General features: G+C 57.0%; 2 protein-coding genes across 2 annotated transcripts; both read right to left on the bottom strand.

Moving 5' to 3' along the window:
• Positions 1-1534: 1534 nt before the first annotated feature.
• On the bottom strand, positions 1535-4280 carry LOC119102776 (protein phosphatase 1 regulatory subunit 37). The gene is made up of 6 exons (XM_037226229.1): positions 3898-4280; positions 3518-3610; positions 2922-3082; positions 2454-2604; positions 2062-2167; positions 1535-1563 (listed from the first exon to the last, which is right to left on the bottom strand). The coding sequence occupies exons 1-6, from the start codon at positions 4219-4221 to the stop codon at positions 1535-1537; spliced, it is 864 nt and encodes a 287-aa protein (XP_037082124.1). The 5' UTR covers positions 4222-4280.
• A 261-nt stretch (positions 4281-4541) lies between these two features.
• On the bottom strand, positions 4542-15948 carry LOC119102775 (serine/arginine repetitive matrix protein 2). Its single transcript, XM_037226228.1, has 5 exons — positions 15826-15948; positions 10660-11052; positions 6319-10491; positions 4853-6258; positions 4542-4545 (listed from the first exon to the last, which is right to left on the bottom strand). The coding sequence occupies exons 1-5, from the start codon at positions 15946-15948 to the stop codon at positions 4542-4544; spliced, it is 6099 nt and encodes a 2032-aa protein (XP_037082123.1).
• Between the last annotated feature and the right edge of the window lie 6351 nt (positions 15949-22299).

Here is a 22299-nt window from a genome sequence, read left to right as displayed (position 1 = left end):
CTGCTACCATACTACAGCCGACGAGCCACCGACTTTGCTGTCTCCGGGAAGTCCGTCGAGTTTTACTTAAGCGCAGATGTCGAGAAACTTGAGCGGGTTTTTCGTTGCTGAATACAACCATCGTTTCATGACTGATACGCACAACGTGTCCAAAGCAGCGATGCGCTGAAAGCTTGACCCACCCACATAATTCCATATCCGCCACCCGTGTGAGCTGTTACTCATACTTCCGTATCTGTCACTCGTGTAAGCTGTCACCTTCCGTATTCATCACCCGTGTAAGCTGTAACACCGCATCCAATCGTTTGCCTTTGTGGAGCTAATGGCGGCACACTCCCCTCCATAAACACGTGGCAAGCGGGCACCAGTATAGAGGACGGCGGATTATAACGAACGAAGCACGTTTTAAACCAAAAGCAATGACTTCAGCTCGGACTTGTCGAGATGACATTCGAAAGTATTCATATCGCAAGTCTCGCTCAGCAGTTGGAAGATCATTCTGCTTTTGAGGCACGCATGTGGAGATTGAGTCATGCGACCAGTACATACCCAGCACACCTTGGTATTCATGCGCCGTGGTACATCTCATCACACACAAGGCCTGTCTGATTTATGGCGCTCTGCGGTGTGACGAGCGCAGAGTCGCTTGACGCCCATGCATGAGCAGGACAAGATCTGTCCTTAACCATCCGTCTGCAGCGCAAGTTTAGGTTGAAACAGCGGGTGTTTGTCGCGGCCATTGTACCGAGATAGCCTTCGAATGCAAGCTCGGCTGTGCGTAGAGTGACGGCCCGTCCGTGTAGCTGTGCCCCAGCAGACCGAGAGTAGCCAGAGGTCGTGTGCCCGTGTGTGCGCGGCGCTGCCCGCGGCCGGGCGCCACCCGGCCCAGCGGCCCCGTGCGGACCCGTCTGCGTACCTGGCTGAGCTGGGCCGCCCGCTGCACGTGTGACGAAGCTCAGTCCGGACGGCCAACACAACAGCCGCGCAGTAAACAACCAACAACGCGCCGCACGGACACAACACGGCCGTGCCCTGCCGGCTGGAAAGTCAGGGCACAGTCAGCTCACTGCTCTCTCAGTGTCGGCATCATCACCACCAGGGGCTCACACCAAGACTTTATTCTAGACGCCGGCTATCATATACGGATACATGCGCGCACGCAGCCCAGCCGCTGGGGGCGGGCCGACTGGCCAATCAGAGGTCGTCCTGTGCGGCACGTCACACACGAGCGGGAGTGCGATTGGCTGGAGCCACCGCGCGGCTGGCACCGTGCGGCCCGACTCCCGCCCATGCGTATTTACACCGATCCGGGGGAGGGGTCCGAGAACACCACGAGTGTGGCGCGGCCGACCAGCACGCCAAGCCAGCTCGGGCCGCCAGCATGAAATTGAGCCAACGTTCACCAGTTACATGGATGCGGCGCCGGCGCATCAGGCGCCTGGTCAGCGCGCGGGGAGGGGGAGGGGGCGGGAGTGGGTGGGCGGGGGTCGGGGCCAGTGGGGGGGGGGGGGGGGACAGCGACCGTTGGCGACGTCTACCGTGTGGGCGGCGGAGGCGGGGCCGTGCCTCAGCCGACCGTGGGCGCCACCAGGGCCGGCAGCGGTGCTGCCAGCGGGTCGGCCGCCAGCGCAGGCCCGTCGGCGTCTGCCGGGACAGAGCAGCGGTCAGGGGGGCGCCCGCAGCCTCCGGTCACGTACGCTCACAGGTACACAGCGCTGGGACAAGCCGCGGCACACACGCCGCCTTAGGTCACTGTCACTTGGCTGTCACTACCGCCGGTACCGCGGCAGGCGGCTGGAGCCAAAATGGACAGATACCCATCTGAGTGTAAGCAACGCACACGTGCCGACAGAATTACAGGTGATGATGTACACTTGCACTGCCTTTCAGCCCGATTTCACACACGTGACGCCACACAACTCCAGTCGGACGAACGCCAGGGATCCATCGACCATCTCCGACAGAGGGGATGCCATCGACCCTCTGCCACACCGAGCCGGCGGGCCGGCTGCCTCTCACCGATGGGCTGCATGTACAGCAGCAGCAGGCCGGCCGGGCCCAGGTAGTAGTACGGGTCGGGCGGCGGGCTGCCCGGCGGCGGCGGCGGTGGTGGCGTCTCCTCTGCACCCTCGTCCTCGTCCTCGAGCAACGGACGGATGACCTTGATCTGCCAGACGGGGGCGAGGGGTGGGAGGGCTGTTGCGGCGCACATCACATTCGCGCAATAGCCTCTAATACAAGCTGGAATTCAGGTGCACTTCTATCCAATTCGCAATAACAGCGCGCAGCACCATTTCCTGCATGAACACGCTTGACGATATGACCGGCTCCCTTCTCGCCCTCGGAGACAGCGGCACGGGACAACAGATCCGCGTGTCGAGCCGCCATCGCCGCTCCCTTCACCAGCCGCCCGCGCGGCGCGCTGACGTACGTCACACGGCGACCCTCCTCACCTTGATGTCGGGCCATCGGCCGCCGCGGCCGCGCCGGCTGGGCGGCGACGGCGGCGGCGAGGGCGGCGGCGACGCCTCGTCCTCCGACGGCGAGCCCTCGCCCGGCCCGTACCCGTCCGCGAAGCCCACCCGCTTCTCCAGCCGGTCCTTGCTGCCGGACGGAGACGCCGTCGGTCAGCGTCGTCGGGGCACACAGGCGATGGGGACCACCAGAGATCTGACCGAACAGCAGCTGGCTACCACCGGCGTCGTCGGCACGTCCGCCGACCAGTGTGGAATTCACCAGGCTTGAGCTATTGGGAGTCGCGGTGGGAGTGGAACGTGGCTGACAGGGGGCAAATCTAACTCAACTCAACAAGCATGCGGTTTGCATCAAAATAACGGTGGGCTACGCATTCGTTAAGCGCCGGTCCGACAGCCGTCTGGGCCACTGGACGGGAGCCACCCGTGGCGCCACTGGTCGCCCACCTGAAGCCGTCGATGACGAGGATGCTGCGCTCGGCCGGCGGCAGCGGCACGGGCGAGCGCGGCCGCTGCTGCTCCTCCTCCTCCTCCTCGTCCTCCTCGGCGTCCGGGTCGGAGCCGGCGAACTCGGCCTCCTCCACATCAGGCACCTCGGACATGGCCTCCTGTCGGTGGAGGCCACGGTCAGCCGCCGCCCGCCGCCAGTGCCGTCGACCAGTGTACATTCTAACACGATGGCGGGGTGGGCCAAAAGAGGCGAAGGCCCAACGAATTCCCACCGGCCGGCCGACGAGTGACGGCAAAGCGTCGCGAATACGATGGCTGCCCATCCGAGCCCCGGTAGCGGCTGGAACACCGTGGGATACATGGAACACCACGGAACACCATGGGTGGGGACGGCATGCGTGACGGCCATCACCGAGAGCTCCCAGACAGGGGTGGCCGGCTCGCCAATCAACGGCGCGCGGGCTCCGCCCACCACGGCCGCGGAACGGAGCCAGGCATACAGACTGAGCCGAGCATACAGACTTTGAGACAAGATACCGGCGACCAGCCTGGACCGGACGAGCCGTCTGGCCGCCGCCGCCGTGGCGCCTCACCTTGAGCAGCGCCTTCTCCTCGTCGTCGATGTCTGGCAGAGACGGGTCTCCGCCGGCAATGGTGGCCTCCAAATCATTGTCCAGCTTCTTCTTCTGATGAACATAATCGAGAAACGAAATCAGTAAACGGACACGAGAAACAAGGCAGCACCAGCAAACGCTCAAAGCACGGACCTATCGGCAGAAAAATGGGAGAGAGAAACAAAGAAAAAGCAGCGTAAACTCATGTTATTACATAACATAAATTAGTGAACAAAACATCAGACGTCCCTTACGCTCCTGACAAAAACCTGTCAACGTCCGTGACAGGTGACTGTCCACTGGCTGCCATCAGCAGGACCAGGCTGAACGGCAGCGGTGCTCATCAGCCCTTCACCTACCTGTCGCTTGGAGAGCTTGCCCGCCTTACGGCCGATCTCCTCTTCCGTCTCCGCCTTCTCTCGCTTGCGCTTCTTCTTCTTCTCCTTGCGGCGGCGCCGGACGGCCGGCTGATAGAGCGGGAAGTACCAGTTAGGCGGCGCCGTCGGCGGCGGCGCGGCGGCGGCGGCCACCTCCTGCGAGAGCCGCGTCAGCGTCTCGGTGATGTGCTGCGCTGTGGCCGTGGGCGCCGGCGCGGCGGTCGGCGCCGCGGCTGCCGGCGGCAGCGGCGGCGGCGGCTGGTCGAACTCCGCCGGGGCGTCTGGCGGCGGCAGCACTTGCAGCATGTTGCCCACCTGCACAAAGCGCGAGCGCTGCACGGGCGGCGGCGGCTGCGAGAAGGGCGGCGCGGCCGGCGGCGGCCGGCACAGCTGCTGCGGCGTCGGCAGCGCCATCTGCGGCGCCAGGCCGTGCTCGAGCGCCAGCCGCTCGTCCAGGGACTGCCGCGCCGGCGCCGCCATCGCCACCGCCGAGCGCTGATTCAGCGCCACGTTCCACAGGTCGTCGTTGAGTCGCTCGTCGGTCAGCTCCGAGTCACTGATGGTCGAGTCGGCCAGGCTGCGTTGCAGGCTGAAGTCCTTGGACGGCGGCGGGTCGTCGGTGATGGTCACCTGGCGCAGGTTGGACGACGGCAGCGGGATGTGCTGCGGCAGCGGCAGCGGCGGCGGCGGCAGCGGCTCGACCGCCGGGCACACCGGGTAGGATGACGGCAGCCGGCTCCAGTCCGGGCCGCCGCCCTGCGTCGAGTGCGGCGCCGTGCGCACCGGACTGGACGAGCCGGGCCGCAGCACCGGACTGAGCCGCGCGCGCCGGCCCGGACTGCGCGATCTCCTGCTCGGGCTGCTGCGGCCGCGCGCGCGCGGACTGCGCGACCTCCGGCCGGGACTGCCGCGGGAGCGCGCGCGCGGACTGCGCGACCGCCGCGGCGGGCTGCGCCGCGCGTGAGATTTGGGGCTTCTGGAGCGTCGGGCTGGGCTGCCGCGTCCGCGGGATCTGGGACTGGCCCCGTGCCGTGACCGGGCCGTGGGCGACCTGCGGCCGGGGCTGGCGCGTGCGCGGCTCCGGGGACTGCGCGAGCGCCGGCCCGGGCTAGCTCGAGAGCGTGACTTGGGGCTCCTCGAACGCCTCGATGTGCCGCTGCGAGAGCGAGATTTGGGGCTCCTGGAGCGTCGTGACGTGCCGCTCCGCGAGCGAGACTTCGGGCTCCGGGACCGGCGGCCGGGGCTGCTGCGAGATCGCGACCTCGGACTGTTCGATCGCCGCCTCGGACTGTTGCGAGAGCGAGACTTGGGGCTCCGAGACCTGCCGCCGGGGCTGTGACGAGATCGCGCCTTAGGGCTCCGGGACCTGCCGCCGGGGCTGTGCCGGGACCGTGACTTTGGGCTGCGAGATCTGCCGCCGGGGCTGCTTTGGGCTCGAGATTTCGGGCTGCGAGACCTTCTGGTAGGACTGCTCCGCGAACGAGACTTGGGGCTCTGTGGCCGTTTCTCATGGCTCTCCAGAGACTGGGATTTGGGGCTTCCAGACCTTCCTCTATTGCTTTTGGAACGTGGTTTAGGACTTTTGGAACGTGATTCGGGGCTTTTGGACCGTGACGTAGGACTTTGGGACCGCAATTTGGGGCTTTTGGGCCGTGACTCAGGGCTTTTGGGCCGTGATTCGGGGCTTTTGGACCGCGCTCTGGGACTCTCAGACCGCCTGTCCGGACTCTGAAATTGCCTCGCAGGACTCTCGAGCGCCAGCTCCTTGGGGCTAGCCTGTCTGAGCTGGGGAATGGCAGGAGACTGGAGCTCAGACCGGGGGGAATGCTGAACCATCTGTTCCTCGCTCTCGCTGTCGGTCGACGGCAGGCTCTCCTCTGGAGGGCTAGCAGCGCGCGGCGGACTCTCCGTCGCCCACTGGCTGGCGGGCCGGGCGGCGGTCGGCGACGGCGACGGCGACGGCGGCGGTAGCGGGCTGGGCGGCCGGGTCGGGGAGACGAGCGCGACCGGCTCGGATGGTCCCGCCTCCTCCCGGCCGTCACTCTGACCATGCCCCACCCACGCCTCCTCCGCCTGGTGTGGGGGAGGACTCGCCTCAGGCGCCCGTGCCCCCTCCACGTGCGGCGGCTGCTCAGGCGACGGCGGCCGTTCCACGGCCGGTGGTCCCGGCGGCGCGCCCTCGTCACTGTCGGCCGGCGACCAGCGCGGTGCCGCGCGCACCGCCTCCTCCGGCTCGGCGAACGCACCCAGCGCCACGGGCCGCAGCGTGCGTTTCGGCGCCAGCTTGATACCGAGCCCGATCGGCTTGGGCGGCGGCGGCGCGCGCACCGCAATGTCCGAGACCTGCGGCAGCTCGCGCGGCAGGCGCGTCATGGCGGCCGGTGGCGGCGCCGGCGGCAGCGCTGGCGGCGGCAGTGGGATCTCATGCGGCACGGGCAGCTCCAGCGGCAGTGGCAGCGACGGTGAGTCGCCGGCGGCCGGCGGCTCCGGCTCATGCCGGCCGGAAGAGGGCGGCAGAGGCGGAACGGCGTCAGCAGCCCAGGCGGCCGCCACAGCCGCCGGGCTGTCGGGACGCGCCGCCGCCTGGACCGGGGCGCTGGTCTGGCGGGGCGATGGGCTTCGATGACGGCGCGACGGGCTGGGCTTGCGACGCGGCGAGCTGCGAGAGCTGTATTCCCGACGTGACGGGCTGGATCTACGCCGTCGTGGACTGGATGGGCTGGACTTGCGACGGGCAGGGCTGGACTTACGTCCTGATGGGCTGAACGTCCGGCGAGGTGGGCTGGACGTGCTACCTCGACATGATGAGCTGGACTTGCGACGAGATGGGCTGCGCGGGCTTAACTCGCGACGAGGACGCGATGGGCTGGACTTGCTCCGTGAGGGGCTCGACTTTCTGCGCGATGGGCTGCCCCTGAGGTGTGAAGGGCTGGACCTCCGACGAGACGGGCTGCGGGAGCTCGACCTGCGGCGCGTCGGGCTTGATTTGCGCCGTGACGCGCTCGGCGGGCTCCGTTCGTGGCGTGACGGACTGGCCCGCCGACGCGGCGGGGAGCCTTTGCGAGGCGGCGATGCACTCGACGCGCTGGGCTGCCGACCTGACGGGGTGGATTCCTGACGCGGCAGGGTGAACTCCTGACGCGGCGGGGTGGGCTCCTGACGTGGCAGGGTGAGCTCCTGACGCGGCAGGGTGGACTCCTGACGTGGCGGAGTGGGTTCCCGACAGGGCGGTGTGAGCGGCCGGGGCGACTCCTCCCGTGCCGGCGCAGGGCTCATCTGCGGCGAGGTGGGCGAGCCGGGGTCGTAGAGCGAGCTGGGGGAGCTCGGGTCGTACGGCGACGAACCGCCGCGCAGCACGGGCACGGCCAAGGGCGCGGGTGCGGCCGCCGGCTCCGGGAAGTCGGTAAAGCGGCGGCGAGCGCGCGGTGCACTCTGCGGCGAGTCGCGCGCGGCCGTGGCCTCCTCCTCCGCCTCCCAGACGGCCGTCGGCGAGTAGCGCTGCTCCGACACCAGAGGCGCCGGCGCGTCCGCGTTCCGGGCGCTGGCCGGCGCAGGGGATGGGCAGCGCGCGGGCGCGCAGTCCTCCTCGTCGCTGGCCAGCGGCGGCGACGGCGTCGCCTCGTACTGCAGCGCCGCCCGCGGACTGTAGAGCTCGGGTGACGGCGAGCGGCCGCGAGCGACCGCGAGCTCCGGCGAGCCGGACCCTCCCGACAGCAGACCGCTTGGCGCCATACGAACCTCTGCCGCCAGCAGGCCACTGGGCTCCATCACACTGCTCGCCGCCAGCAGACCACTGGGCTCCATCTGACCACCACTCGCTAGCAGGCCACTGGGCTCCATCTGACCACCACTCGCCAACAGACCACTGGGCTTCATCTGACCACCACTCGCCAACAGACCGCTGGGCTCCATCTGACCACCACTCGCCAGCAGACCGCTGGGCTCCATCTGACCACCACTCGCCAGCAGACCGCTGGGCTCCATCTGATCATCGCTCACCACAAGGCCGCTCCGCTCTACCTCGCTATCGGTCTGGTCGCTGGCACTGTCAGTCGAGTCGCTGGTGCTAGCGCTCGCGCTCTCGGCTGAATCGCTCGGACTGTCCCGCCGGCGCCGCTTGTGTGACGAGCGCCGCTCGGACGGGCGGCCGTCGCGCGAGGGCCGCCGCCGCCGCCGCTCCGAGTCACCGTCGTCGCCGCCCTCGCGGCGCGAGCGCTTCTTGGAGCCGCTGCCGCCCGCACCGGCGCCGTCGTCCGAGTCCGAGTCGTCGCTGGTGTCGGATGGGTCGCGCTGGCGCGAGCGGCCCTTCTTTTTCTTCTTCTTCTTGGACTTTTTCTTCTTCTTCGGCGACTCGTCCTCGCTGCTGGACTCCGAGGAGGTGTCGGCGGCCTTCTTCTTCTTCTTTTTGGAGTGGCGCTTCTTCTTTTTAGGCCTGTCCACCGATTCGTCCGAGTCCGAGTCACTTTCTGAGGCAGCCTTCTTGTGTTTCTTCTTTTTCTTTTTCTTCTCCACCCTGTCCTCATCAGAATCATCGTCACGACGCCTATCCTTGTTTTTCTTGCTCTTTTTAGACCTCTTGGACTTCTCTTCAGCTACCGAATCATCTGTATCGTCGTCTGCGGACGTGTCCTCCTTGTTTGCGGACCTACGTTTGTGCTTCTTTTTACTATCTTTGCGATCACCGCCTTTTTCCTTTGCGTATTCAGCCCGATCTTCTGACCTATCTCTCCTGCTACGCTTCGCAGCCGGAGACTCTTTCTCAGCGCCGCCTCGGACATCCTCCTTCGCCCTGCCTTTCCTGCTCCGGTCTCCCTCACCGTCTATTTTGTCGCCTGTGTCCCGTCGATTGTCGTCAACCTCTCTTCTGTCTCGGCCAGAACGATCAAAACTTTCACTTCGTTTTCGACTGACCTCTTTCTCCTCCTTTCTCTGCTTCCATGTTCGGTTGTCCACCTCTTCTACACTTTCCCTCATCTTGCGACTGGGTTTTTCGCCACCTTTTTTGCCTGCAACTTCTCCATCTTCCGTTTCCTTCCTCTTGCGGCTCATCCCTTCATCGTCACTTCCTCCCCTCTTACGGCCATCGCGCTCTACACTATCTTTCCTCCTTCTGACCGCCACATCATCGCCACTTTCGTCTCGCTTACTCTTATCCTCTTCCCCACTTTCTCTGCTCTTTCGATCGGCAGCTTCGAAGCCACTTTCTCTATCTTTGCGGCTGTTCTCCGCCACACCACCTCCACTCTCCCTCCTCTCGCGGTGACCAACTTCCCCGCTTATTTTCATCTTTCTGTCGGCCGCTTCACCGCCACTCTCCTTCTCCACACTTCGTTTCCCCTTGCTACGGTTCGACTCCTCCACACCTTCCCTCCCCTTACTAAGGCTCACCTCCTCCATACTTTCTCTCCCCTTGCTACGGCTAGCCTCCTCCACACTTCCTCTCCTCTGCCCGCTCAACTTACGATCACGATCTTGTTCCTGCCTTCGGATCATCTCGTCAACACTGTCTTTCCGCTTTCGACTCACTTCCTCGCCGACGCTGTCCTTCCTCTTTCGACCCTTTTCCTCGTCATCGCCCTTCCGCACGCCCTGCTCCACCTCCGAGCCGTTGACAGAGTCCCTCCTCTGTTGGGCGGCCTCCTCCTGGGGAGGCCGCTCGTCGACGACCGGCGGGGACTCCGCCACCTCCTCCTCCTCCTCATGTGCCGAGCCCGGCTCGGCTCCGCCGGCCGTGTCCGCCTCCGCCAACTGCGGCTCCTCCCGCGTCGACGACACCTCCATTGGCTCGGAGCTGGTCGGCTCCTGGCTGGCCCCCGTCGCCTCCCGCACGGCCGCCAGCTCTGCGGCCGCCTGTCGGCCATTCTGACGCGGCCCGGCCGTCGCCTCTGCGTCCGAGTCCCACTTAGAGCGCGCCTTCTCGTCGTGCTCAGGCGGCGCGACCTCGTCCACCTCTGGGTCGCGAGAGTACCACGGCCGCTCGCGCAGCGGCTCGGCCGGGCCGGCCGGCGTGCTCGGCTCCGACCTCGACCACCAGGCCGCCAGCTCGGCGCGCCGTGTCTCGTCCACCTCCGCCAGCACGCGCTTGCGCGACTTGGTGCGCGAGAACACGCGCAGGCTCTCGCCGTACGTCACGTGAGGCCGCGTCTTGGTGGTCTTGACCGTCTCACGCGGGTACTCAAGCGCGCGAGTGCGGCCCACCACGCTGACGTACACGATCATGCGGTGGTCGTACTCGGGCCGCAGCAGCGGCGGCTCCTCCTCGGGCGACGAGTCGCGGCCGGCCGAGCCCGAGCCGGAGGAGCGTGAGCGGCGCCGCCGCCGCCGGCGCCGATACTGCTCACGGTCGTCCCTGTCGCGCCGCTTGCGCCGGATCAGCTCTGTGCGGATGTTGCGGATGTCGTCCGGCTCGTAGCCGCCGTCCTTGTACTCGCGCCAGTCGATCGGCAGCGTGTCGGGCCGGCGCCGCTTCACCGGCTCGGGGCTGCGGCTACGGCTGCGGCTGCGGCTGCGGCTGCGGCTGCGGCTGCGGCTGCGCCGGCGCCGGCCGCCAGACCGGGATGCGCTGCGGCTGCGGCGCCGCTCCTCGGTCGGCTCGGCGGCGGCGGTTGTGGTGGCGACGGCGGAGGCGGCGGCAGCGGCGGCAGCGGAGGCAGCGGCGGCGGCGGCGGCGGCGACGACCGGCGGCGGGGCGGCCGCCTCGCCCGCGGCCGGCGTCAGCGCTGGCTCCTCGGCTGCCGCGGCCACGGCCGCCGCCTCCACGGCGGCCTCGATGCTCGCCTTCTCCTCGGCCACCTGCGCGTCGCGGTTCTTGGCCGCCGCCATCGATGCCATCGAAGCCATGATGCTGGTGGCATTGCCGATGATGATGGCCGAGCTGGGCAGGTGGCCAAGGTTGAGCGTCTCGCGCAGCTCCTCCTCTTCGCGCTTGATCTGCTCAATCAGCAGCGGGCTCCGCTCGCGCTTCTTGCGCCGCTTCTCCTCCTCCTCGGCGGTGGCGGCAGCCGTCTTCACCGGCTTGGGCGGCACCGGCGGCTTCTTGATGGCGCCCTGGCGTGCCGCCGAGAAGGCCAGTAGTCGCTTCTTGGCCTGCTCCTTGCCCAGCACGGGCGGCAGCCGCTTCAGCACACTGGGTGCGATCTGCGACACGGATGTGGGCACGACGACAGGCTCCGGCGCCGGCGCCGGCGGCTGGGCGGCTGTCGGTGCGCGGGCCGCCTCTTCGTCCACACCACTGTCACTGTCGTACATGGCACTCGGCGAGTAACGGCTGAAACATGACGTCACTGCCATCAGGGAACATGCAGGCAGCCCGCGACACCGTGGCACCCACCGATCGCCAGGATTGCATTTTGCGCCGCGCATTTCGACACGTCGACTTCGAGCAGACCTTGCATGCTTAACGGCATCCACAACGACACAGAAGGCCGACTCACACTGACACAGCCCGACTCTGGCACCGAAAATTAGACACGGGCAACAATACAACACACGAACGGTTTTCCAAAAGGGCATGGTGACCGGTGCTAGCACCAGTCGCCAGCCAGTAACTCACCTGTCATCCTTGTGTGGAGCGCCGGACGAGAAACTGGCAGAGGCAGCCGGCGGTGCTGCGGCCGGCGGCGGCTCGGTGGGCAGCGACGGCGGCGGTCCGGTCGGCAGCAGCGGCGGTGGCAGCGTGGCCATGAGCGGCGGCGGCGGCTGCTGCACCGTGCGCGGCGGCAGTGGCGCCATCAGGGAGGGGATGGGCGGAGGCCGAGCCGGCAGCGGCGGCGGCAGCTGGCCCAGCATCGCCGCCGGCGGCACCACCGGCGGCGGCTGTCTGAAGTTAGGCGGCGGCAGGCCGAGCAGCGGCGGCAGGCCCAGCGGCGGGCCCGGCGGCGGCACGTGCGGCGCCGCCGGAGCCGGAGCCGGAGTCGCAGCCGCAGCCGCAGCCGCAGCCGCAGCCGCAGCCGCAGCCGCAGCCGCAGTCGCAGCCGGAGCAGGAGCCGGCGGCGGCGGCGACGACGGCAGCGGTATGTCCTCGCCAGGCAGCGGAATGTCCATGGTCTGCAACAGTGGCTGTCATCAGCTAATGGAACAATGAGCCTCATGTTGCATGGTGAACAGAGGAAAGATATTCAAAATCCATTCATGGTCCTACCTAGCCTGTGCCATAAAATTGCTTACACTATAAGCATGAATATTATTGTAGGTCAAAAATCATCACAAATAGCCCAATGTAGTATTGATCTATACATGCAGTAGAAACGAAAAGACATCACTCCAAAAGTTAAGGACTATTCCAGATTGGTATGGCTTGAGTCCCCGAACATGGCAAAGACATCTTCTAACTCCATATGTCATCCACACTATGCTATCCAGTAATAAAATCAATGTAAATAATTATGACAAATCATTTAAATTTTCTGCAAATAAGAACATTAACTGTCCCACATCATAGTACCAATGAGCATATGGAGCATACTGACTCATTTCCATAAGGCAGTAGTCGACACTGTGCCATTATATGACAAACATACACAGTGGCATAAGACTGTTAGCACTATAATATATTTATATTATTGTAGACAGCATATATATATGGTAAACAAATCTTCATACATTGATGTCACATACACAACTTCAAGTGTGCCAAATCCCACACAATCTATATTAAATGTTAATACTATCTAATACCATCAGCAGATACAGCATGATCTCTAAAAAATAATGCATGATCACAAGCCTGGAACTATTGATCTATAACCATTGATCAACTACTATAACTGATAAATAATGCCTATAACATAGGCATCCAAAAAGCTTCTGATACTGCATTTCATGCTTGATCATTACTGCAACAAGCAATCTCAATCTTTCAACCTTTTAATATGCTGCAAGTAATTTCCCATGCAGTTTTCTGGGCACAGGAAATGGCCTCTGCAAAATGTTCTGCTTTTTACTTTAGAGGAAGTTCCAAAAGAAGCGTAAAAAAATATTCAGCCATTTTCCATCAACATGAGTTTTGTACCACACCATTATTCACTGGTGTACATGTGCTATTGCCATGTTCTTTCCACTCTTGAGTCAAAACTTTGCCTGCAGACAATAATTTATTGTCACCAATGCATAGGATTTCAACATTTGTTAACTAGACTGACAAACATTTCCCAAGTTTTGGGATGGTACTTTCAAGCACTATATGCAGCTCGTGAAGGAAACTATGATCTCTGCAGGTATGACATTTCACATCCCTGATTTACCAGTCTGCAAGGAAATTGCCAAAAATGGGCCAGTCCAGCAGGTTTTGACAAAATCCTGTTAGACCATGGGCAGGGCACAACCTCCAATAAGCAACAGGTTATCAAAATTGTGTAGCAGAAGTTACTGAATTTGAATAATAAAGATATAAATCATGTTTTACAATATACAGAACAAAAAGTACCACAGAGAATTATCACATGTTGTGGTAAATCAGGCTTATGGGAGTAGGCAAGTTGAACAAAATCTGTCCCAATAGGGCAGCTTACATTCCTAATAAAGACAGAGTTTTACCTGCTCCTTACATATCACAAGCATGTTTGCTATGGTTTGTAGACTGGAAAATGCACCAACATAACCAAATTCACAACAGCCACACCTGCACATCATAACTATGCCCAATCTTGCTATTAAATCAAAGAACAGGAGCCCATTAAAGGGTGTTCACCATATTTGCATGGATGTTTTAAACTGAAACAGCAGCCCTGGAGACTTGTGCAGTTTATAGCCCTACCCTCCTATGACTTAAACCCCCTCTAGTTTCTCAGCTACACACCCACCAAGACATGCAAATTATTTCAAGGAGACTTGTTTCAAGGTTAACAAAGTACCATGATGCCATAATAATGTCAATCAAATCCTGTCATGCCAATAATCATGCAGCAATCCAGGCCAAAAAAGGTGATTACTGAGTTGATCATGTGACATTTGTGAGCAAAATTTTCAAATATGATGACTGTCAATTGGCTCTCAATGTTGTGCGAGGCTTGATGATGTTATCAATGTGATGAGGAACATATTTACAAAGCAGAGAAATTATGTTGTCTAGAGAAGTCTCCATCACTTTAAAGCAAACCAACATTATCAGTGAGCTTATTTCATTATATCTGATGCTCGCACCTGCATCTTCAGATGTGGAACATCCCCTAAGAGCATGGCTTGGTGTCGAGATTGCACTTAATGCATAACAAATAACAGCGCCATTTCTGAGGATTCATCTGCACATGCATTGTCTCACTCTATATCCACAAGCTATTCACCATCCTCCATTTACCTCTTCTTTTCAAAGGACAACGGTCCTTTCGGAACAGACTTGACTCAAAGGGACAAGTCTGCATGCACTCAACACGGCTTCCTCGTAAACGAACGCGCATACATACTTAACTGAAATCCGAATAAATCACGACACCATCCCCCGACGCGCGCAGCCGGGGAACGCATACGCGGCGTTGCGGCAAACCCCACGCATCATGGCCGCGCTTTCAGCATGGATGGAGGACTAAAGTGCTGCTGGAAACCTGGCGCGTCCGGAGATAATGTCATGTCTCAAACGTAATACATCTCTCGTTCCCAAAAACATGTCACTTTTGATGCAAAATGCATAGCAAGACTTTTGTTACAAAAGGGCTACACCATCAGCATTCTAGGTGATTACACGAACCCAAAAAAAACAGATAATTTAATGCCCCGACATTCAGTTTTAAATCTCATTCTTACTTGAATGAGGACAAAACTAGCGTTGCAAAAGTTTCTTTTCAAGAAGCACATATGTCGACCAATGGGAATAATGCTACTGTCGTGCCCTGTTCTCTATCGCTACGCAACTATATATAAACCTATCGTAACGTGGATACCAATATCACCTACACATCTTCAAAATTTCCTTACTGGAATTGGACCCATAGCCGCCCATAATTTTCCTTAGGGGGGTGGAGGTAAGGGTCCCGTTCCGGAACAGTCAGTTTCGGATTTTTCGATATCCTTGCAAACTGGGACCAAGTTTGCACGATACCGTCCCGTAGCTAATGCAAACCTCTATCAGAGAGGGAGAGGGGACGCACGGTTCTGTTATCCCTTCCAGTGGCCGCGTCAAACACTGCAAAGCCTCTTGTCTACCCTCCACTTGGCTGACTGGGAGCTAAATATGCATCCTTAAAACAGTGTAGGGGAAAAGTTTCTGGCAGAACGGACCCTACCTGCATGGTTTGATGAAGTGTGGCGTAAGTTTACACGCCTATATCAAAAACGAAAACAAAAACGACTATTCGGTATGCCCGATTATTCACACAGGAGTTCGTCCATGGTTTACATAACCGTTGAAGAGTTGGTACCAATACCAAAAAAGGGTACCTAGCTGTGTTCCATATTTGCATGAGATTTTGAACTGAAATGGCCATCTCGAAGGTCATTGCGTGCAGTTCAGTCCCGTCCCTCTTAAAACCTAAGCCCCTTTAACTTCTGGGTTACACGCCCGCGATGTGCAAGCTATTTTACAGACAACCAGGCATCGCTGACGCCATAACGGCGTCATTTCAATCCTGCCACACCATTGGACGGGCAGAAATCGAGGCCAATGTAAACAAAATTATCGAGTCGTTTATATTTGACGTTCGTGATCACAATTTCCAGATATCATGGCCGTCAATTCGCTCTCAATCATTGTGCAAGGTGCGATGACGTAACCACACAATGACACTTTGAGGAGCATATTTTCTGAATAAAGAAATCGTGTTGTCTTGAGCAGTTTTGAACATTAAGTATGCACTAGTTATAAGTGAGCTTACTTAATCGTATATGATGCTTGCTTCAGTATCTTCAAATGAGGAACATTCTCTTTAATTTATATGGCTGCAGCCGCAGGCCAAGCGCCAGAACACTTACATTTCATGCCTGCCTGGAGTTTGTTTGGGATAACGGTGGTATTTCGGAGTGCATCTTCAGCTCCTTCTTGGAGGAGGTTATCAGGTCTTTATACTTGACGGGCCCCTTTAGTTTAAGGGAGTATCCAACCATTTTTGTACTTTTCACCAACTGTTGCCTCAAACGCGTACGATTTGATCAGTAATACCGGTTTTCTAGAAATACTTCTAAATAGCTAAAAATGCATTTTTGGAGTAGCCGACTCTGCGGGAGAAATGTCACTCCTGTGACATTTCTGCGACACTCCTGTGTGTGCTGTGTAATGTTTGCAACACATTAATTGATTCAAAACGTCTGTGTAAAAAATGGTGCAAAGGCTTGAAACACGGTTGAAACACACCGACGAGAACATAAGCAAACATGAAGGTATTATACCGCGAATTCGACAAAAGATTATCCTATGGCTTTGATTTTTCCCGTACCATATCGCGTTTATCACAGCGGCTCTTTTCGAGGCGCACTTCGGCGTTGGGAATGTGAGCATCAGAAGATGCGAAGTAACGCATCAGTTCAGCCTTCAACCAATACGCTTCTCCGTAACAGGTCCTCACCGCCCGCTAGGCCAATCACAAATGCTCTTTTATTCGGACCAGGAGAGGTGGCGCGGTGGTTGTCATGGGGAGGGTGGTCGCGACTGCAGGGAAGAGGAGTACTTGGTTTCGCTTGAGTATCTTTTGAAATATGTCCCACAAAGGACACTCTCTTTAAAATTGAGTGAATCAGCCTTGGAATGGCGTCACGGGTAGAGGGGGGAGGGGCATTGGGGCTTTTATGACGCACTCATGAGCTGCTGAGGCTATATGGCGTCACCCACCTCTCACCCTGGCAGGACGGGTGGATGCCGTGGGGAATCGAAACCCGTACCTCCGGTTTTCCAGTCGTGCGGCGGTTGACGCAAACACGTTAACCACTTCAATATGGACAGCCTGTATCACGGGGAAGAGGTGGCATAAGCATAAATATGCAATACGTGTTACGATATTTATGGACAGAGCAGTGGGCTGAGCTAAACATATAATACCCAACTCTATTTTCCTAGAAATGGGAGCAGATTTTGATTAGAAACGTCACTTTTGGGAGTATCATATGGCCTGAAAAAATACTGTCATTTTTTGCTTTACCATCGGTCCCAGTTCCGCTAGAGCAACCGTTTTATTCCTTTCGCATTATGCTTGAAAAAGCCAAAACTTTGACATGAGCAAAAGACACCAAGGACGCAGCTAGCAAAAAAACGAAAACAAAAACAAACAAAAACAACAGCAAAAACAAAACAAAGCAAAACCAAAACAAATGAAACATGGTGGTATTCTGCCCTTTTAACAATTTTTCATTCAGGACCAATCTTCGGTGGACCAAAACGAGCATCGTGACGTGTACTTTCAGAATTTAACGGCACAAAATAACACCATGGTTTCAATCCTTGTCGTAGGTTACTGGCATATTTATTGAGATTCGAATCCACACGCACTGTTTCTTAAACCAAAGACATCCATAAACTGCTTTGAAGGCAATACAGGCAATGAGCCCAGCAGTGACTTAGCCCGGGGGGGAGGGGGGGGGGGGCTTTGAGTCATGATCCTTCCTGGAGGCGGCACACCGTTCTTTAAGGACCGAAGCCCCAATGCACTTTTGCGCTGTTTAAACACCAAACAGGGCCTTTAGAACATAAATAGAACCCTTGAGCCTGGATACAAATGAGATTCCGAGCTGAAAAAGACCTCTAATCTAAAAACAGGGTCGCTTTAGCCACGAATTGTGGTACCTTTGCTGGAATTGTTGCTTATGCCCGATTCGACCCCCCAAGTTTGGCGAAATCCTGCTTACGTCATTGTAAAACAATGAAAAATATTTTGCGGCCCGGGACGAGCAAAGTAATAACGGATGTGGTTGTGGTTACCACCATGCAGATAGCACATATCACCATGTGGTCATCATCATGCAGACACAAACCAATGACGCTCATCTTCGGGTGCGCATAGGGACAGGGCTCATCGACGTATCAGAATATCACTTTGCGAATGAACAGACAGATGTGCGATGATGTTAAGCATTCGAGCAGGCAGCCCGCCACGGAATTGTCTGAAATCGTATACAAATGCGGAGCACTTTCTTCAACCATCTTGATTGGCACTTGTCAGGCTCCTGCCTTGCCAAAACCAGAAATGACCACCGTTGTCACATACTGCTTGAAATCCGCGGCTTCCGTCTAACAGCAGTCCGTTACGCCGACGGCACGCACATCGCCGTCACTGGACCACGTAGCAGCCGGCTGTTCGCTCCGTCGCGATCTTTGATGACAGTACTGGACACAATGCACCTGTGGTGTCTCAAACATGACATGATGGTTAATGCTGGTAAAACGAAACTTTTACTTTTTACTTGCGGGCGCCAACCCAGCAAGATCCGTGAGTCAGCCACCACCATGTTTATTGTTGTTTATTGGCGTTTTCGGGCGCGTCGACTGCAATGGTCATTTTGCGCCCAACCACCATGTTTCTGATGTGATCAGGAATCCTGTTGTCCTGGGAAATGCACGCGAGACCCACTACGTGGCACCCTTTTGGCATCCATGTCTCTGTTTAATGCAAAACATATATTATTTGCCAATGTCCTATCACGCATCATTGACGCTCCTGTGTTTTCCCATGCATGCTTCTGCGCTCATGTTTTTGGGAGCGTTAGCAGCTCCACTCCTGTAAAATCAAATGTCTGCCTTCGCAGCTTATGCGGTCTCCGAACGATGTCCATTTGACCATATGTCGGATGTTCTACGGCCGTTTTAACGGCTTAGTGCCCAGCAGCGTACTGACTTATTCGACGTGTCTTTCAAACAGAACACTGACCACCGGGAAACCATAGACTTTACATTCTCAGCTTTCTCACAAACCCCCAAACACATCAGTACGTGTCAGTCTAGTCATTTATCTCCTTCTGGCGTTAAGAACAACCACGGAAGGCGAGCCTACGCCTACAGAGCCGCGCTTACGTATCACGAGCGTGTTATCAGCAACAACATCGCGCACTTAACTTTTCCTTCTTTCAGGACCCGTATATGAGGCATTATTCAAGGTACCGGACATTTTTTCCCTCTTGCATATGCCTCTTTGTGCCGCGCTCGTGCGTGCCGCGCTGTGACCCATGAACTCAGCGTAGGTCAGCGCATTCCTTCATCGCGTCATCCGCATTCCCAAACATGCGGAATGACCTGATAAAGCGCGATGCAATACCATACGATACATTGCACATGCCGATGACCGAAGGTCGCGACGGCGTGACACCAATGTCGCTTTCCGGAAGATGCAACGAACATCCGTTTCGACAGGGTGCGGGCCGATGACGAGTGCTCCAGTCCAGCACACTCGGCACCAACCATTGATCCATCCGGTCATCAGAGATTGTGTCAGCTCCGGCCGGTCCAGCGTACTCGGCACCAACCATTGATCCGCCCCGGCTATCAGGAATTGCGCCAGCTCCGGCCGGTCCAGCGTACTCGGCACCAACCATTGATCCGCCCCGGCTATCAGGGATTGTGTCAGCTCCGGCCGGTCCAGCGTACTTGGCGCCAAGCATCGATCCCCCGGTCGTCAGGGATTGTGTCAGCTCCGGCCGGTCCAGCGCACTCGGCACCAACCATCGATCCGCCCGGCCATCAGGGATTGTGTCAGCTCCGGTCGGTCCAGTGTACTCGGTGTCAACCATCGATCCGCCCGGTCATCAGAGATTGTGTCAGCTCCGGCTGGTCCAGCGTACTCGGCGCCAACCATTGCTCCGCCCCGGCTATCAGGGATTGTGTCAGCTCCGGCCGGTCCAGCGTACTCGGCACCAGCCATTGATCCGCCCCGGCTATCAGGGATTGTGTCAGCTCCGGCCGGTCCAGCGTACTCGGCGCCAAGCATCGATCCCCCGGTCATCAGGGATTGTGTCAGCCCCAGCCGGTCCAGCGTACTCGGTGCCGACCATCGATCCGCCCGGTCATCAGGGATTGTGTCAGCTCCGACCGGTCCAGCGCACTCAGAGCCAACCATCGATCCGCCCGGTCATCAGGGATTGTGTCAGCTCCGGCCGGTCCAGGGTACTCGGCGCCAACCATTGATCCGCCCTGGCTATCAGGGATTGTGTCAGCTCCGGCCGGTCCAGCGTACTCGGCGCCAACCATCGATCCGCCCCGGCTACCAAGGATTGTGTCAGCTCTAGACAGCTAGGTCAGTTGAACATGAAACCAACAGCACGGTCCAGGCGAATGCACGGTTTGCAACTGCGTGAGCGATCTCGGAACTACCAGATCCATAGGAGAACTAGCAGACGCCTGACAACTGGCCGATGCCACCCTTTTTCGAAACCGTCCTTCAACGCAACATACTGAGGACTAAACCCAGAGACCAACTGTCAAACTGCACACTTGCTCCATCAGCTTGGTTTGGCGTCATACACATAATCATGATTTGCTCTCATATCTGTAATCAGCTTTCTGGGTTCACCTTACATAAGGGGCCCTACTGGTTTCAATCAAGAAAATGTAGATTCTTTATGATGTGAAAATTCCTGCAGGTGGCTGCATAGTTAAAATCATCTCAAATGTTTACACTCCCCTGAACATCAGCCATAAGCTGTCCTCTGAAAACAATACCCTTTCCATGAATATGCATGGGCACAATTCCTTTTTTTGCTGCAGTAGATTCTTCTACTCAAATTTGCACCAGGACATCACACAGAATACTGGTAAGTGCAGGAAGATGTAAAGTAGTGGGAGTTAAAAACAATGCTGACAGTGAGAGAACATGTTTTTTTATTCACTTGCAATACCATGAGCAATGCTATGTTTTGTTTATCATGTGATTTTTTTACTTTGTTACTTCAGTTGTCAACGGATCGTGAATATCTCGCCTACTTAAGTGGTAACAGAAATTCATGCAGTGAGCCTCTACTCTATGTAGTCAATAGCTTGGCAGTTTCGCTGACTTTTTTCTTCCTTTCTTTACGTGGGGGCAGCAGCCTACATTGATGGATAGAAGCTTGGACAGGGAAATTACTGCAGGCAGCGAAGGGAAAAGAATTTGGATGGAAAACACCAAAAACAAAAATATTCATTCTATGATTATTTAGATTATCTTTTTTATATGACAAACCTAGGTTTCAGGGCTTCTGCAATATTGGTTGTGGCAAACAATACTTGAGGCCTGGAATTTGCCTTTTTGAAATATGCTGGTCTCATTCATAGAAGAGAGGTCCAAAAATATTTTTCAAATTTCCCAAATTTAGGCTACTATAGGCCATGGGCATAGGCAGCACTTCCATGATTGACTGCTGAGTAGCAGCAATGTTCATATTTTTCATAGTATTGCAGCTGTCTCAGGGTTCACTATGGCTTCTTTCATTTCCTCATGCTTCTCCCCATTGACCATACAGGTACCAAAGTAAAAAAGCCACCATTTCCCCACTATTTTGGGCTTTGTCTTTGGCCGCTGGCCAGCCCAAACGTGTTTCATGAAACTATGCCCCGGGCCATGGACACATGCTCAAAAAAATGAGCAGCCTGGTTACCATGAAATGCTCACACACCTTTTCATGGTATACTACATGGTTAACAAAAGGTATCAAGTTAAAGGAAATACTGTTGAACAACAATGTAACAATTTGGCACTACCAAATTGACAACATACACAAGAAGCAGGAGAACTACCATTTTTTCAACAATCAACACCACGGGTTTTCAGCACACCAAACCTCATTAAAAAATGCACTGAAAGGACTGCAACTCACCCCTCTCTATTGCCTCACACGACACATCTAATTAATAGTCCCATTGCCATCCTGCCAAGCCCACATCGCCCCACTTGCCTCACGCACAATCAGCCAAAGGCATTAATGCGCAAACCCGCTTATACTTCGACGCGCTCCATTACGCCACCCGCCCAACCTCCGCAACAGTAAATTTGTTGTGAACGGCAGTGAGAAGAACCACAGAGCAGTGCAGATAATATGAGCTTTTGTACATTGTGAGCTTTAAGAAAAAGCTCCCGAACAGCTAAAATCATGTTCAGCATTACGATGCAGGCCCAGGAAATTATGTACTTCATCGTGACCCCAACTACCTTTCAGTTCCGCCTTGCATGGAACCCAAGACTTTGGAGGTATATTAGAGGCAATGAAGATTTCAGATCAGTACAATGCAATTTTTTGCCTTTGAAGTGTTGTAGTCTTACTTAGAAAGAAGAAATGGTAACCCTTTGCCGATATTATTATTAAAGATATCCCTTATCTTCCCTTGGACAACAGCGCAGCAGCACTTTAGTGTCATTCGGCCGACTTCACTAGAGAAGGACAAAACATTTCAAAAGCTGTACGGGCCATTCAATTGCGCTTTTTTGATGTCAGATTCGGCTGGATCGTAAACAAGACGAAAAACATCAGGGTACAGTAAAAATTTTCAGTGAGATCGGCCAA

The sequence above is a fragment of the Pollicipes pollicipes genome, unplaced genomic scaffold, assembly GCF_011947565.3.
Source record: "Pollicipes pollicipes isolate AB1234 unplaced genomic scaffold, Ppol_2.1 Scaffold_5724;HRSCAF=6776_pilon_pilon_pilon, whole genome shotgun sequence".
In the NCBI taxonomy this organism is placed as follows: Eukaryota; Metazoa; Arthropoda; class Thecostraca; order Pollicipedomorpha; family Pollicipedidae; genus Pollicipes; species Pollicipes pollicipes.
Note: the sequence above shows the minus strand (reverse complement) of the source record. Positions and strands in the feature narration are given on the sequence as shown.

Excerpts from the sequence above, each read along its gene's own strand:
- LOC119102775 (XM_037226228.1), bottom strand. The coding sequence starts at position 15,948 with ATGGTTGGATACTCCCTTAAACTAAAGGGGCCCGTCAAGTATAAAGAC. Across the intron at positions 11,053-15,825 it reads CCCAAACAAACTCCAGGCAG|ATCGCACCCAGTGTGCTGAA; the intron begins GCATGAAATGTA and ends TCCGTGTCGCAG. Across the intron at positions 10,492-10,659 it reads CCGCCGTGGAGGCGGCGGCC|CGCCGCAGCCGCAGCGCATC; the intron begins GTGGCCGCGGCA and ends ACCGAGGAGCGG.
- LOC119102776 (XM_037226229.1), bottom strand. The coding sequence starts at position 4,221 with ATGCTGCAAGTGCTGCCGCCGCCAGACGCCCCGGCGGAGTTCGACCAG. Across the intron at positions 2,605-2,921 it reads CTCGTCATCGACGGCTTCAG|CAAGGACCGGCTGGAGAAGC; the intron begins GTGGGCGACCAG and ends TCCGTCCGGCAG. Across the intron at positions 2,168-2,453 it reads GCCGATGGCCCGACATCAAG|ATCAAGGTCATCCGTCCGTT; the intron begins GTGAGGAGGGTC and ends CCCGTCTGGCAG.